This window comes from Strigops habroptila, chromosome 1, assembly GCF_004027225.2.
Source record: "Strigops habroptila isolate Jane chromosome 1, bStrHab1.2.pri, whole genome shotgun sequence".
Classification (NCBI taxonomy): Eukaryota; Metazoa; Chordata; class Aves; order Psittaciformes; family Psittacidae; genus Strigops; species Strigops habroptila.
In genome coordinates this window covers 118,634,223-118,651,630 of record NC_044277.2, presented here as the reverse complement: position 1 = coordinate 118,651,630, position 17,408 = coordinate 118,634,223, and the positions used below count along the sequence as shown (strand labels likewise).

General features: G+C 39.6%; 1 protein-coding gene across 3 annotated transcripts in view; it reads right to left on the bottom strand.

The window, feature by feature from the left end:
- Positions 1 to 17,408, bottom strand: part of CUBN (cubilin) — a 144,187-nt gene that overhangs the window by 117,340 nt on the left and 9,439 nt on the right. Inside the window, exons 8-21 of one of the 3 annotated variants that reach the window (XM_030483226.1) lie at positions 17,185 to 17,353; positions 16,290 to 16,421; positions 15,003 to 15,098; positions 14,325 to 14,446; positions 12,287 to 12,473; positions 10,045 to 10,163; positions 8,502 to 8,736; positions 7,729 to 7,910; positions 6,794 to 6,956; positions 6,400 to 6,590; positions 2,364 to 2,520; positions 1,562 to 1,740; positions 934 to 1,096; positions 469 to 685 (exon numbers count right to left, since the gene is read on the bottom strand). In XM_030483226.1, coding sequence (XP_030339086.1) covers positions 469 to 685; positions 934 to 1,096; positions 1,562 to 1,740; positions 2,364 to 2,520; positions 6,400 to 6,590; positions 6,794 to 6,956; positions 7,729 to 7,910; positions 8,502 to 8,736; positions 10,045 to 10,163; positions 12,287 to 12,473; positions 14,325 to 14,446; positions 15,003 to 15,098; positions 16,290 to 16,421; positions 17,185 to 17,353 — 2,312 coding nt within the window. Of the gene's footprint in view, positions 1 to 468; positions 686 to 933; positions 1,097 to 1,561; positions 1,741 to 2,363; positions 2,521 to 6,399; positions 6,591 to 6,793; positions 6,957 to 7,728; positions 7,911 to 8,501; positions 8,737 to 10,044; positions 10,164 to 12,286; positions 12,474 to 14,324; positions 14,967 to 15,002; positions 15,099 to 16,289; positions 16,422 to 17,184; positions 17,354 to 17,408 lie in introns of those variants that run through there. The other 2 variants (XM_030483238.1, XM_030483246.1) reach the window with 2 other exon arrangements.

Below are 17,408 nucleotides of genomic sequence, written 5' to 3'. Positions count from 1 at the left end.
GGCAAGAAAACCCTGTGTATACCCCAATTGGAGATGGGAAAAAAAGAAAATATTCTTTCCTAAGATAAAATCACATATCAGGAGAAAGAGAAAACAATTTCCTATAAAATGCAGATTTTGGTTTAGATTTTGCTGAGATCCAAGCACACGATCTTTTAAGTAATCTTTCTTTCACTTCTGCAAGTGTTTCACATCATGGCTTTTCTTGGGCACAGATATATTAATGCTTTTGAATTGATTTCCTATAAATCAAAATGTTAACGCAGCTGGACAATGCCAGATATTGAAACCTGTCCTTAAAAAAGCTGTCCTTTTGACACAAGTTAGCTTCTCTCAGTATAATATTTAATAAATGTGCTTCTCATTTCATGGTCAAAGAAGGCAAGCTGCTTTGGCCTTGGATGTCGAGACCTACAGAACAGCACTCACTCTACAGTAATTAAACTCAGTACTAATGGACGTATTCACCTTCCCAATTTTTCCACAGTGCTGTTGTCATATATTTCAAGATATTCATTTCTGCAACCATAATCAAACGCCAAGTTAAATGAAGTGAAAGTCAGGCGGATAAGGTAGCCAGGTTCAATGTTGATAATCCAGGTACAGTTAATACCGTGTGGGTAGACATCTGGACGACTAGGACTTGTGATGGTTCCTTCCGGTTCAGTAAGCATCTCTCCACATACTGTAGAGATTTAAAATATCAGGTTAAATGACATCTTTATAAAAAAGTTAGGCACTTATAAAATTTGTTCCCTCTCTTTCTGAAATTTCATAGTCTTTTTTTTACTTGATGTATACTACACAGTAATTGATTCACAGTTTATCTCCCGTTACACCATCATAAAACTTGACATCCAACTGTTTTCAGCATACACGAAAATCTGGTAAGTCCCTATATGCTACTCAGAAAATAACAAAAGAAATCCTTACCTGTATCTAATGGCCAGTACTCAGCTCTGAAGCTAAGGTTGGTAAAAGAGGAAGCTCTGAATTTGATATAGAGATTGTTCTGTGTAGATTGCACTCTAGATGGTACAGCTGTACCACAATATTTTTCCAAAAGAGGAGCGTCTGTGTTGTTACCATCTCTGACCTGAAGAACAATGCATTAAAAATATCCCTTACGAACTTCTATTATGCTAAATTTTTAAGCATAAATGAATTCATAAGAACCATATAAAGGAGATCCTTAGTAAGTCAAACCCTACCCTTTCTTCAGCATGGTTTCTACTATAGGCACATACAATGCATCCTTATGACTGCCAGAGAAGCATTCTCCCACCCAAAGCATGTCACATGAATAAAAGCTGAGATCTTATACCCTCAACAGTAAGCAGCACATAAACCTCCAAAACCAGGTCTGTCTATTTAAATACACCTGATACCTGTCTCTGATTATAAGGTTTAGGATCCCATTATGAACCTGGAAGAGCCTTTATAACTGCTGTAAGAAGTGCTTGCCTGTCAAGCAGTTCTGCTTTGGTGGAAAGGACTATGAGAACGAATATACAGATAGGAATCTATCTACTATTCATAGTAGATGTGTATTGTTCTTTACCTCAATGTAGTCCGAGTCACAGGTGGTCGTATTTTGAATGTCAAAGTCAATAAAGTTAAGAATCACCACTTTGCTGTCCGGCTGAGAGATGATCCACTCACAGGTCTTCGGGTGAGGGGACATCCTGGGGTAGTAAGGTGAATGGATGGTGCCTGCTCCAGACAAGGAGCCTCCACAGGCTACCAAGAGACACCAAGAATAAGTACTTGTGAAGAATGGTTTCAAGGAACATATAACGTGATGTTTATAAATATCACTATGGAATTAGAAGAAAACCACCCCTAAAGACTATCTTCTTGCGGCATCTACTACTGATCATCCAACTAGTATTAAAATGTATTTAAAAGAACATATTGCTTTATGTATAGCATAAACATATATCTACAGATACCATCAATCTAACCGTACCATGAAAACTAATGGATTTGACTCATATATTTTACAAACACAGATATATTTGTTGGTGATTAAGAACTGAAATATAGGAAAAAACAAAGTAAAAATATTTAGTCAGAATTATAGCTGTATCATCTTTGGTATGCTAGCAGTAAGTGATTTATCATTAACAGAAGCAATGAGGGGTGCAATTCCAAGCATGCTAGGAGTGCCTACAACAGACCTACTTCACACATCATCTTACCATTTCTTAAAGTAGCAATAAATAAATAAATTGCCCTATTTTTTTGTTTTCTTTCTTTTGAAATTTGTCTTAAACTCATTATATGGATAATATAGCACTGAAATGCCTGAAAGTGTCCAAATTACAGATCAGTTCATTGTGCAAAACACCAGTTCCTCTTACCAACTTGATAAACAGCCCTGAAGCTAGCCCTTTGCATGGAAGCACTAGACTTGAACTTGATCCAGAGACTGTTGCTGGTAGAAGTGATTGGAGACGTAAGGGTACTATGACAGAATTTGCTAATAAGAGAAGACATCTCATTGTCACCATCTCGAACCTAGTCATCAAAAATAAGAAAAGAAAAACATCAGATCAGAAAAGCATTGGGATCTGATACCCAGATAAAATTATAATCTCACTAAGGCTACTAAATAACAAAAGGAGTAACTATTTTACTTATTTATAAGAGGGTAAAAGAACCACCACAGTAATTGGCACAAGTACAAGATTTACAAGAGCTCAAAAGAAAGATTGGATGATCAGCACAGAAGACACACACATGCTACTATCACAGGACATAAAGATGAAGCAGGTCTTCTCTATGAACCACAGCTTTAACACAATTTGCTTCCAAAAGTGACACCTTTAGCATGAAAGAGACAGGCAAAGTGCTCACCAGTGACAGCTATGAAAATTTTGCCAGCACTAAAATATGTCGGGGGGGGGGGGGAGGGTAGGGTAGGGTAGGGGGGGAAGGGTATTTGTGATTTTCTTGCTTTGGCCATGAAGGTTCTAGTGATTTTTCAATGTCACTTCTCCAGAACAAGCACATGTCCCATCACACCTATACAGCAATGCAGCCAGACAGCTCACTTTCAGGAGATGCCACTCTGAGTCCTCAAAGCAGTAAAGAGGTATACTGACATCTTTCTATTACTTTATCTGAAGGGTCCAATGCATAATGATAATGAAGGGAATCACTTCCTGCTTTTACCTTCTGTCCTGCCACTCTACTGACCTCAATCAATTTGCTAATCGAAGGAGAAATATATCTTATGTGTTTTCCCAGAAGTTGATTAGAAACCTTGATTATCAAGGGTACTCGAAGGGAAAGAGGTATTTGCACCTCTGAACTTCAGGCACTGAACCCACAGCCTGTAAGAATAGGTGCATCCAGGGGTCCAGGCAAAGTGCTGGTATAGCCAAGGAGCTCTGAACACCCTCCAAGGTGCCCATCTAATTCCAAGAGGGCAGCCAACAAGATGAAGTCCAAAAAACATGTCTTCTGCTATTTACCCAAGAAAATAAATGCAATTTTTCTCCCAAAGATTCTCTTGAAAATAAAACAGCTCTTTTCTGCTGTAAAAGTGGTGGTAGCTCATGTAGCTGGAGCCGCTTTTAAATGCACCTATGTGCTATTTATCCCAAAAAATCATTCCAGTGAAAGCACTGACAAAGACAGGGACATCCAGTTTTCAGGGCCTCTCTCATCACCTCTTTCCTCAGCTGTATTCCTCCACAGGCTGAAAGAAGGCAGGGAAGCCTCGTGGCTGGTGAGCAGGCAGTGGCAGGCCTGCTTGCCCAGCTTTGGAAATCTCAAGCTGGTGAGATGGCTTTCTGACTAACAGATATATTTAATTTCCCTGGAACTTGAGTGTAAGGTGACAGAATTATTCTGGATTTACAGTGCAGCAATTGAAATCAGAATTTGTGCAGGAATATTTAGAAAATCTCTGGACAGGGGTGAAATCTTCCAGAACTATGGTTCACAGGAGTTTACATTTTTTTCTTGACCTAATTCTCCTTACATTTTTGATTTATAAAACCCAGTGAGTAGTGATAAAAATAACAGGTTCATTAAAGTATGTCAGTAATGTCTCCTGTTGCCAGCTAGAAGAATGGCATGGAAAAGAAGCTGTCTTGGCTAACACCTTACCTCTGCAGCACCATATCGCAGTCTTTCTTAGATAAGCTTTATTGTCTCTAGTTTCTTATTGCAGATCCCTGACCCCAGGCTGTTCCTTCCTTAGTAAGAGACTAAACATCCCTCCCTGAGCAAGTGCCTGTGAGCTGTATCTGGTCCCTGTGGAAACTCTGCAGGTTTCCTGGTATCACAGGAAATGGGATGGGAAAAATCTGCGCCTTTTCAAAATGACAAAACAGTTGTCGGAGAGTGACTTCTAAAGGAACTTAAACATCCAAAAGCTACCTCCCTAGCTGAACTTCATTATAAAATGCACATACGTGGAAAATCAGGCCTCAATAAAAGAACTCAGTGCTTTAGTAATGCTGACTGTCCTTGTCAGAAAATATCCATTCTGTTTCTTTTCTCTGGGCTGAGCCACCGAGTGAGAGGGCAGGAAGAAGAGGACAGAAACACAGGGACACCGAATGGCTTGTGACTGATCTGCAAACAGCGAGGTAAATGCCTTGCTGAACTAATACAAACCGATTGCATTCAACAGAAATGGTTTTGTCTCTCTGGCTGCTGTGAATTTAGCTGCTGTTCTGCCAGCAATTAGGCAAGAGGAGTACTAGGCCAAACAAACAAAAGCTGTCTGTTTTCATTAAACACACTTCCCCTCTCATTCCAGAAATTAATTACACTTCATTCCAACCAAAGTCTCTGCATCGGAGGAGGAGGGAAGGGAACGATGTCAGCACAATAACATCTTTTAAAAGCAGATTAACTACGCAGAGCTCACAGGAGCCTATTCCTGACTTGGTCAAGAAGAGATTAAACACAAAACCAAACCCGCGCTGCCACTTAACTGCGTAACCGGCAGTGCAGGACCCAGCTCTGCGCTGGGCTGCAGGGTTTTCTTTTAGAGCACAAGTCTGATGAGGAACAGCTGAGGGAACTGGGGTTGTTTAACCTGGAGAAGGCTCGAGGGGACTTTATCGCTCTCTACAACTACCTGAAAGAAGGATGGAGAGGGGAGCTGGCTGGTCTCTTTTCCCAAGTAACAAGCAAAAGGACAAGAGGTAACGGCCTCAAGCTGTGCCAGGGGACATTTAGGTTGGAGATTAAGAACAGTTTCTTCACTCAGAGGCTGATCAAGCATTGGAACAGGCTGCCCAGGGCAGTGGTAGAATCACAATACCTCGAAGTGTTCAAAAACCGTGTAGAGGAGGCCCTCAGTGACATGAGCCCCCAGCCCAGCGACACTGCAGCAGGGGCAGTCTCCAGTTCCCATAGCCCTGCCCAGCCATGGGCTCTGCTGAGCCAGGCTCACTCGCATGCCCACATACCCGCCTGGCCTTGGCCCAACCCCGTTCCCAGAGAGGTGCCCAATGTCCAGGGCTGCCCTGCTCACTGGCCAGGGCAGAGGGGCAGTCCCTGACTGTGAGGCCCTGTCCTGCCTCTCCAGGGAGCCCTCATGGCCCCAGGAGCCCATGCCAAACCTCTCCTGCTGTCAGTTAAAGAAATGTTGACCTGGAGCTGGAGAAAACTGGTTTTAGGGGTAACAAAAAAACCCCAAAGAAACTCAAAAAGGCACCTTATGGTAGTAAATTCAGATGTAACATGAAGCTGCAGACCAGTGAAGAGAGAGCTAGGTGTGAAAGCAAACACAAAAATCACTTCAAGTGGATCCCAGTTAGTATCAACATTACTATTCTAATTATCCCATTTTCCATAGAACATTCCAAGTGTAGTAATATTTTTTCTATACTTAGATTTAGACTGTTAACAATTCTTGAATTAGATTTGTAAGATTTCTGCTATGCTAACAATAAACTCCTGGTTTTACATATGTATGTATATATGTACGTATGTATGTGTGTGTGTGTATGTATGTATATGTCTACATGTATAAATACATACATATATCTGTGCTTCCTTTTTGTGCCAGAACAGGATTTTCCATGTAACACCAAGACTCCAGAAAACACTGCGCAATGGCTATGGTATTATTTCTATTTTTCTTGCGTTTGGCATGCATTTAGCAAAGGTCCAAACTCCACCTTAATCATGTACAGCCAATTAAGAATTAGTGTTAACCTAGACAGATTTTCTTGTTTTCTTGCCTTTGCTTCATTCCAAATGTTAGTCCTGCTCTTTTATCCCTGGTGACTTTTGAACCCCAATGAATTGGTATACTTAGTCCTTTGTTTAACACCTATTTCTATAGTGGCCCTTGGGACAGAAATCATGCAGCATGGTTTGTACACACATGTAATCAACCTCTCATATCAACCCATTGAGAGAAGTCACCTCAATATAATTCGATGAACAATCAGTGTGATTCTCCAGCTCCATATGGGTGAAGTTGAGGTGTACTTTTTCATCCTCTGGTTGTTGGATAATGTAGATACACTGTCTGTTGCTGATATAAGGGTTAGGCCAGAAAGGGGATGTGATAACCCCTTCGCTGTCCGTGTAATTTCCTCCACAACTTGGATCTGCTATATTAAGAAATGAATAAATCAGTTGAGATATTCACAAGTATGGTAAATCTTTCAGCTTAGGCTGTCTCTGTACAATGGCTGCAAATCAAAGAGGATTTTTTTTATTATTAAAGAGCAAGTGTTAATTACATCCATTCATGTGTTGTTGGCTATATCTTGGAAATGTCACAGACCAACCTTTAATGCTGAATTTTACTTACCAGGAGATGTTGTATAGAGAATGTGGAAGCCTTTATCAGTAACTGAGTCATCAGAGTGAAAGTGAATCCATGCATATGGACCAGTGGTTTGGAGTGGAGGTGGAGTTCCAGTGCTACAGTATTTAACAAGGACAGGGTCTTGTGGAAGAAGACCATCTCGAATCTAGACAGAATGATAGATCAGCATTTAGGATTATTAGATTTGTGCCAACTGTGAACACTACTAACACTCTTAAAGTTATCTCAGCGGCCCAGGAGATATTGTAGATGGTAAGTGGAGGGAAAGCTCACAGGAAGTTTCCTCCAAACACAGGGGAAACAAGAAACAGACCCACCAGTATAGCTGTGATTGTGCTCCTAGGAGTGCCATCAAGGGTTTTGTGAAAGAGAAAGAAAGTGTCAGGAGACCTACTGTTGAACCGCTTTCCTGAAATCATGGTCTGCATTGCACAGTTTTGGAGAACATGTTGTTTCAAACCAGCTTCTCATTTCCATGACTCGGTACTGGTGAATTCTGTAACCATTACACTTGACAAAATGCCTTAAGCTCACACATCAAGTCACAGACTGAATCTATTAATCTTAGATTCCTTTCCGTAACAGTTTACCTTAGCATGGTAATTCTCTGTGGGCTGGCATTTGACAAGGAGTTTGGAAAGCGAACTTTGTAAGAAAGTGAAAGCTTCCCACCAGGTATTTTGCCTGAATCCCATCACCTTTAGTCACAAGACTTCCACTGACTTCAGTGAAGCAGGATCTCACCCCCTTTCTGTTATATTGCCTGTATCTGATTGTGCATTGATGGCTGAAATAAGTACAAATTAACATTTCAACTCAGGATTCAATTTCCCTTCTGTATGTACAAAAGTTTTGAAATACCTTGTTTTGCAATAACATAGCATAAAATGTTGTCATAATCCGCAATTACACTTTACCTCTAAATAGTCATAACTGCAGTTTTCATGGTGTTCCAGGCTTAGTGTGCCAAAAGCAAATGTGATGAGGAGGTCAGGACTGGTTGAGATGGTCCAGAAACAGTTCCTGTTTACAGGATAGTTACCAGGGTATCCTGGAGAGCTTATTGAGCCGTAAGTACCCGTCAACTCACCACCACATTCTAACAGAAAAGCAGAAGAACGCCATGCATCAGGTCAGATGAAAACTCCAGTAGTGTCAAAACTAGGTACTGCTTGGGATCCAAAATAAATTCAAAACCAAATATCAAGCCAAACAAACCAAGAAGTTACTTCTTTCTTTAAATTTTACAATTAATTCTGCAACTCAATTATAAAAGCAGAACTCCACATATTTCCTGATTTGCACAGTAAAAGAAAGATTCTTTCCCAGTTATGATGGAAATATCTTCAGGAGAATGATCAAAAGCACTGTGTTTTGGATTGGATTTAGAAAATTAATCTGAATTTTTGTACTTTGCAAATAGTGTCCATGATTTAGCTTAGCACAAAACTGTTTTCAATAATAAAAAAAAAAAAAAAAAAGAAAGAAATAATTCCAGGCAAAGCTGGTTTATATAGATCTAATAAGAAAAAAATTTGGAGTTTAAATATTTTAAAATGACGTTTCAGCTTCACTCCCTAGTAAAATACTGTCCTACTGCTCCTAATGTTTCCTAATCAGAGGAAATAGGTCATTCATTTTGCTTCAAAGCCCAAAGATGCTAAATTACTAGACATTTCATCAAACCTACCAGGATCTCGAGATTCCCACTGAACGGTAAAACCTCCAGCCGTAATGGTGTGGTCTGAGTAGAACCAAATATACAGGGAGTTGTGGGAACTGAAAAGCTCTGCAGGAGGTGAGGAGCCACAGTATTTCCCCAGCATATGCATTGATGCTGAAGGTCCATCATGGATTTGAAGGAAGTTAGAGTTACACTCATTGCTTGACTCCAGATGGAAGAATGGGAAAGTAATACGCAGAATCTGAGAGGAATTAACAAAAAAGAAAACTCTTGTTTTTTCATCTGCTGAGACACTCTATAAAGAACAAATATATGTGTTCATGCAACTGTGAGAATCTACAAGCTTTGGAGCCATTATGCCATTTCCTGAAAAGTTCCAGGACAGAAGAAGATACTACAGAATCTTCAGGGTCAAAACGAAAGAATTTGGACAGGGAAGTTGTCTGGAAGGAGTATTATTTCTGTAAACTAATAATTGACACCATTTGCCTGTGTCTGTTATATGTGTGAAATATAGATATGTATCTATTTCAAGCCATGTGAAAGGCTTGAAATATAGAATAAAATACTTTATTCCAGGTTTCCCATGGAAGTTTTCTTATCAGATAATTAACATTTCTCATCCTTTCCATGCTTGAAAGTATTGTCATGGGAGTTAGAAAAAATGAAATTATCTCTTTTTTTTTTGCACATATAAACCAGTGTCTCCTAAGCCTACTCTGGATACTTAGTGACAATCACAGCTTTATATATATGTTCAGATTCCTCACTGATGTGCTTTAATATAGCTCTACTGAAGACAGGAGTGGCTCTCAGGCTGAAAGCGGAGGATATACATTATATATCCATATATGCATATATATTACACATATATATAATGCTGTATAAACCACTAGCAACCACTGATTTATGAAGCTACTTAATTCATTCCATGAAATGTCAAAAATAGATCAAATATTTAGATCCCAAGCAAGAAATCTAAGTGCTGAAGTGTGAAGTAACATATTTTGTAGTTGTTAATTTATAATAGAAGTGGAATTGTTAGTTGCAGATCAGAATCAGAATACATATTTCAGTGCAACATTTAAAAATTAATCCTTAAAATGATTCAAATGCTGTTACTACACAAAGCCATTGATAATATGAATTCCACATTTCTGGTGCTCAGAAATCGGAAACATGAAATTGTTGTGGGGACGCTTATCTCATGAACCAACTGTGGAGCCCATCAGAGCAGAGCTTTTCTCATGCAGCTATTCACAGATCATATCATAAACTAATGGCACCTTCTCTAGCTGGTGGCAAGTGAATAAATTCTAACGCTCAGTTGCGTAGGAAAAAGAACTGAAAATGTAACCCAGGCAAATTCTTTAGCTAAGGAGCCTGAAGGCTTGTTGGGATCTGAAACTTACTCTTTTTGAAAAGCTATTTATTCTGAGGGGATTGGATGACAATACTGGAATACGTGGCATGAAGATGGTCATGTTTGCTCTGATGAACTGCAGGGTTCCGCAGAGTGAGGGTTTCTTTAACCTGAGCTCTATTTTACCTTGCTGGAGTTAGTTTGGATAACCCAAGCGCAGCTGACTTCACTGTTGTACTGTTGGCTGTTTGGGTTGTTAGGATAACTGAAAGTCCCCTTGGAGCCTGAGAGATATCCTCCGCAAACTGCAGAAAGAGATAGAAAATTAAACGGATTAATTTGTGCTGTCACTGTACAGACTTTAACAAAACTCTAACCTTCTAGCTTCCTAAACATTTAAAACAAGGGTGAAAGATACTTCTATAAAAGACTCTTCAGGATTTCCTCTAAAGTGGAATAACATCACAAAAAACTGAGCAAAATTACTCCTTGAGAGAAAAATAGTTCCTGGAAAAAGAACAAAGATTTTCAGCTGGAATATATGGATACTGCCAAGAGATGTTGATTCTGTCTCAGGAAAATGTCTATAAACTAATTTGTTCCCAGAAGGCTACCTCCAGATTTCTTTATTTTTTTCTCCAGAATTCTTTAAATTCTTTAAAATTTCTCCAGAATCTTTAAATTTTTCACCTACAGTGAAATAACATTTTGAAGCTAACATGACACAAAATTGTCTTTCTCAGTAGTGGTGCACCATTGAAGTTATCCTTCAGATGTTTTATTGTCCCATTTATGCTTTTTGGTCAGATTTCTGGGCCTGATAATATCTCTCCTGAAATGCTCTCGTCTCTTGTCTCACTGAATCATTCAGTGAATGGGAGCTGTGAACTATAAATCCCAAACATACAGAAAAATATGTCCACAAAACACCCAAAATACAATGCAAGTGTACAGCAAGCAGCTGCAGTTTAACACTGAACTGATGCTAAAGAAATACTAGATTCTCAACAAACTAAAATGAAGTATTTTGTTTCTATGAGTGGTAAAAAGAATGTAAGTGTCCACCTAAAACACCTCACTATTTCTCAACCACATCCAGAATTAACATGTCATAAAATGTATTATTTTTCCCTTGATGAGGAACTAAACCAAAAGTTGATACATTATAATTTCTCACTGGATAAAATCTGGTTTTATATCCCTCCCATTATGAATGGTTAAGTATATATATATACTTTTTTTTATATGTGCCTAATAATAAAACATTATTAGTTAGATATTTAAGGAAAATAGGAAAGAACCTGAAGGAGCATAGAACCATAGCATCATAGAATGGTTAGGGTTGGAAAGGACCTCAAGATCATCTAATTCCAGTCCCCCTGCCACGGGCAGGGATGCCTCACACTAGACCATGTCGCTCAAGGCTTTGTCCAACCTGGGCTTGAACACTGCCAGGAATGGAGCATTTACCACTTCTTTGGGCAACCATTCCAGCACCTCACCACCCTCACAGTAAAGAACTTCTTCCTTATATCTAACCTGAACTTTCCCTGTTGAAGTTTAAATCCATTACCCTTTGTCCTATTGCTACAGTTCCTCACGAAGAGTCCCTCTCTGGCATCTTTGTAGGCCTCCTTCAGATATTGTGAGGCTGCTCTAAAGTAGAACATATTTCACAGGGGATCAGTGAAAGTTTTATAGTCTAGATTCTGTGAAAATTTAGTCTATTTTCTTCACAGCAACCTGCAATAAATACAAACCATCTGACAGATGGTTGCCACAGGGATGCTCACTGGAATGCTATCCTGACCTTGTTTAATTACAATTAATGGCAAAAAAAAAAAAAAAAAAAAAAAATCCCAAACAAACAGAAAAAGTGATATTGAGAAGAAATGTTAGAGACAGGACCTTGCAGTCACTCTATAAAACTCAGAGTCCCCCATTTTCATGGATAACATTTCTTTCATTAAATTTATGTTTGGAAACTGTTTCCGACTTTCCCTCTTGACTAAAAATGTCAGGACATCTCAGCATCACAAGAAATGAAATAGTACACATAAGAGAAACATTAATATATTCTCTTGTAAATCCGTTGTGCTTATATTGGATCTTCTTTCTCAACCAGCTCACCAGACCACTTTTTCAGGAACAAAGATTTGATTTTAGGATATCTGGCATCTAGTCAAGGCCAGTGGCCTGCAGATCAATTGTTACGCTCCTACCGATAAACAAAGTAGTTATAAACAAAATTCATGGAACACTCTGACATCAAGGAACTTTGGCTTGGGACCTGCAATCCACTGAGAAGAGGGCTGGGTTTTTTTCCAGTATGACTTGGTTCTTATTCACATATTAATCATATGCACCATGCATCTACTCTCTGAAGTCCAGTGGCACATTTCTCCTGGGGAGGAGGTCCTGCCTGTACCTTGCTGGGCAGTCTGGCACTGTGGTCCTGTCCAGGCGCTGGTGCACTCGCAGGAGTAGCCATTGACCTCATCGGTGCAGGTCCCCCCATTCTGGCATGGGTTGCTAATGCATTCGTCAATGTTCTCTGTACAGTTAGGGCCTGTCCAGCCCGCATTACACAGGCAGAAATATCCAGAGATCATTGCCTACAGATATAATCAAATGCAGTAAACTCAATGAGCATGAATCATCTAAAGGAATCAATGTAGTTGGCAGAAAGATTGGTATTTACACTTACTTTATGTGGAGATATCAGAGCAGAGAAATAAATTCTTTGGAATTTAATGGCCTTGATGGTCACTGGTGAGTTCCAAAACAAACCTAAAGCTAAATTAGATTATCTAGCTCTTTCTTTTTCTATTAAGTTATTTCTTTGCAGGGCTCTTTCAAATTACTTTCTAAAAAGCCAAAATCTGTATTCATTTAGCCATTCAGGGAACTGTTTGCTTGGCTTTGAAACAATCACCCTAGAAACAAGTCAATCATATTATCTAAACCTTATAAATAGCAAGTCAAGATAACAGTGGTTTATAAGTAATTTATCTCAAGCCTGTTCTCTGGGAAGTCTGCACTACAGTTATGTGGGCTGTTAACTTTGATTTTCACCCTGAGGGATGTTAAATGGAAACAATTTTATTGCCTTCTCTGCATTATTCTTTACTCTGTATGTCTCTTATCCATTTCTTTGTCTCAACCTTTACTACTTCTCCTTATAATCAGGTCTTTCCACATATTTAACTGTTTTAGTTTTGCATGTCCTCTTCCCTTATACTTCTTGTTTTACAGACACAATTTTTACAAGTAAAGAACAAGGTATTCCATGGTACATGCTAACAATTCCATCTTTGATGACATACAACAAATGTTCTATATTCTCTATTTCCTTCTGTGTTTTCTGTTCATGTCCTCTGTGTCCTGAACAGAGATTTTCAACGTGATGGAAGAGGATTTTGATGTGTATTTAGCGCTCTCAATGCTGCTTTAGAAGGTGAAAATGTGTTTTCTGATATTTGATGAATGTTACGTTTCATCTGTCATTACACTGGCCAAATATAGCTCTGCTGTTTCTCCATTTTATTAGATGTTTTTGTAGTCCCATTATTGAAGTATCTGACTTTGTTGTTATCTTTATGTAGTAGTTCGTAGCCATGACTGCCTACAGTTGTATGTTAGAATATATTTAGGGGAAGATGTCATGGTTTTTAATAGATTAAAATAAATGGTTTCTAAATAGTTAGAAAAAGTAGATTAGATTAGATCATTTGTGAACATTTCTCCAAAATCATCATCATAAATATCCTCCGGAGCAGAACTATCTAAATCCCTAGGTCTGCAGCACAGACTTTCCTGAGCACAGCACACATCACTGAGGAAGCCAAAAGGCCTTCACAGTGTCCGTGTGGGCAAACTAAATGGTTGCTTGTATGAGAATGAATTCACACCACCAGTCAGTTAAGGTCCAAAACGCTTGGCTATCAGCAGTAGTACAACCAATCCCCACGAAGTACCCTTTCCATATCCATATATACAGCCTGAGACTCCAGGGGGGCTCTCACAACACCATCCTAGGCACACATAACTAACTGTACTGGATATTGACAGTCTGAAGTCAACAGAGGTATTGGTTTTGTTGTCATGGGTAATTCCTCTGTGATACAAGGCGGTAAATTACTTCCCAGTCCCACAGGGGACAGCCATTCATCAGTTCTCCCCCACCAGCATCAGCATCCCATCACTAGCCTGGGGTACCAGCTACAATCTCTCAGATTGCTAGTGCCAAGATTGCTGCATCTACTTCAAACACAAAGAAATGGCTTGTGTGCCCTGAAACTCACTTTGTTTTCCCCAGGTATTCCTGCTGATCTCCCACTCCCCACTGACCTTGGCTCATTACGTTTAGTAAGCGTGCACTCAGATTTCAGTCTCACCAGGCTCCCTGTTGTTGCTGGTTAGAACTACATAACAACGTCACTAACAGCGAGGAACCAAGCACTTACCAAGCACTGCCCATTTGCACAAGGGTTTTGCAGCTGACAGATATCACTGAGAGGAGAGCACCCGTTCAGCCCATATCCACTTCCAGTGTACCCAGATGTGCAGAAACAAAATGGTATTGACCCTTGGGAAATGAGACAAGTTACAGAAAGTAATTCAGTTCTTATTACAATGACAATACCAATGACAGTAAAGGTCCTTGACATTTTGAAGCAGAGCTTTTATATAATTTTAACTTATTTTATCTTCTGAAACATTCCCTGGTCACTGTCCAGTTTGACCATGGAAAGATCTTTGTGTTGCTTTGCTACGGGTACCTGAGAGTCCAAGGTCATCTTCATGGGAAGTGGTGGGAGTAGTCAAAGAATATTTGTAGAAAAGACAAAAATAGTAAAAGCAGCTGAAATTGGAATACCCCATCAAAGAGATATGGTGAAGGTTTCCACATTTTTATGATTAAACCTGCTCTTTGATGGAGTCTAAATCTATTTCTGTGAATGTTGGTTAAAAGGCCTGCTGGCTTTAGCTAACCTGCCTGCAAACTCCTTTTGATGAGGCAAAACTGACTGTGGAGAAGGGGCTGCAGTCTAAATATGTTGCTACAAAGTGGATTCAGCCTAACCAAACCCTCCTTGGGGTTCACACTGGTATTACTTACAGTCCTGAAGAGAGCATCATACCTGGACCTGAGGTACAAGTAGCCAAAGGATGGCACCCTCCGTTATTTATTGAGCAGATATCAACCTGCGTACATATTTGCCCATCTCCCTCATAACCTGTTCAGAAGTAAATAACAGTTAGTGTGTAACAAACTGTGCTCTCTGAGAATTGACATCAAAACAATCATCTGGTGAGCAAATGACTAATTTGTGGTGTAAAATCATAGTCTGGAGTTAAAAAGGTTGAGATAGCCACTGAAGTAAAACCTGGGATATTTATTGTGTTTCCTCCATGGAAACATTCCATCCTCCAGGGATGGATTCTGATTGTAACTAAATCCTCCCATGATTTTAGGAAAAAGTTGTATTAGTGCTAGACAAACATAGGTGAGTTCAGTGAGTCCATAGAAGCTCTGCTCTTTCAGCCACCATGTGCTGCCCTCCCTATGCATCTGCCAACCACGACCACCTCCAGGCTTCCCACTGCACGTGGGTCTTAAACACAACATACAGCTCCTCTCGGCAGGCTTTGCCGGACCAAAGCACTGGAGCACAGACTCTGCATTGCCAGAGCTGAGATCCACTGCACCACATCAAAACTTGTCCAAGGCCACATTTCTAGCATGGTGACAACCCCGCAACACTCAGTAACTGAGAGTCTTCACTATCTGCAGTCCATTGCCATTTAAATAGCAATTGAAAGGTCAATTAGAAACACTTTTTCCTGCTAGTCTCTCTAGTGTTGGTAGCATGCATTTCATAAAACATTTTAAATCATAAACCACATATTATGAAGATGTAAGTCATGACTTCCACTGCATGACCTGTTCTGTAATAGACATACTACTTTCCTAGACAGCATTCAGAGCGTGAATTATCAAGGGTTTTTTTAAGACAGGCAATACAGCTGATTTATGTCACGAAGGATACCCTTTCGATTAATACAGGCAACAAAATTACTATCATAGTTACGCAATCTTTGTTTCCCATTAATGATCTTATAAAGGAAGTACTTCATCAAATGAATGCTCTAACACAGAAAAGGGCTACCTAGTACAACAGAAATGCATTTCAGGGGATCACTGTTAGAGACATACTCTACAAAATTTTCATTAATAGCTAAAGCAGTCTGAATATACTTGGACTCTGCATTCTATATTACAGTATTGCTTTGTGTATGTGATACTTCTTTATATAAATCCAATCTTCAGCTTCTTAACTCTACCATAAGCCAAGCCCAAATGTGTTGAATCTTCATCTTTTAAGCCTTTGTATAGCTTTAGCAGCCAAAAGAAAAATCCATTTTACCTGGTGGACAGAGCCCACAGTGGAAGGATCCCATTGTGTTAATACACTGAACCATCGGTGCTGTTGAGCAGCCTCCATTATTACTTGAACATTCATCAATGTCTTGGCAACTGTAGCCATTTCCTTGCCAGCCTAAGAAGCAGCAGGAAAGATATTAAAATAGAAAATGCCTGGCCTTTTCATTTTTTGCCTTGACCAGATCTTTTCAAAGAGCATAAAAATATGACTTTTGACACTTCATTAACACAAGAGAAAACCTGTCCTTCTCACAACTGATGAAAATTAATACTCATCTGCAAAATAGGTCACAAACACAACAGGGTGGAGATGTGTGTGCAGGAATGTTTTATTTTAAATGTATCCTGGATATTCCAGAATTAAGCACACTTTAACCTAAAGAGGAGACTGTTCTGGTCTAGTGCACACATGTACAATTTGCAGCAAAGCTTTATCATAACTTTGGTTAAATAGTTCAAATACTCCTATACCCACCACTACTCAACTCTGCAAGAGGAATCACTCATTATATGGCTTAAGGGAACAATTAGACTTTTATATTGCTTTAGGGCAGTGAGCATAAGAATATGAAAGTACCACGGACCTATTACATGAAGGTAATAGCACATGATGGACATGAAGGCACCTATGCACGTAAGGGTACATCAGACCTATTTAGGTGCTCAGTTTAGGACGGGATAAATCATACATTAGATTAGATTGCCTGTGTTACCTAGATAGATAAGACATAACCTACAGGCATTTATTCTCTAGAATACAGACCAAAGCATTTCATGGAGTTACTCTCATCTGGATCCTGTGTCTGTGCTTATGACATACAGGCAGTACTCCCTACAGCCACCCCTTACCCACCTGAGAGCATGAAAGGACATGATACCTGTGGGGCAGGGACCACAGGAGTAGGATCCTAGTGTGTTGTAGCACTGCACAAGGGGATTCTGTGAACACGGAGGATTAGGGAGGCTGCATTCGTCTATATCAGCACTGCAGGCAGGGCTGCCAGGAGGGGACATCCAGCCAGTGTCACAGATACAGTGGTACTTGGGCTGCCACAGTAAACATCACATTACATATTTAAGACAGTTAGACAAAAAAGGAGCA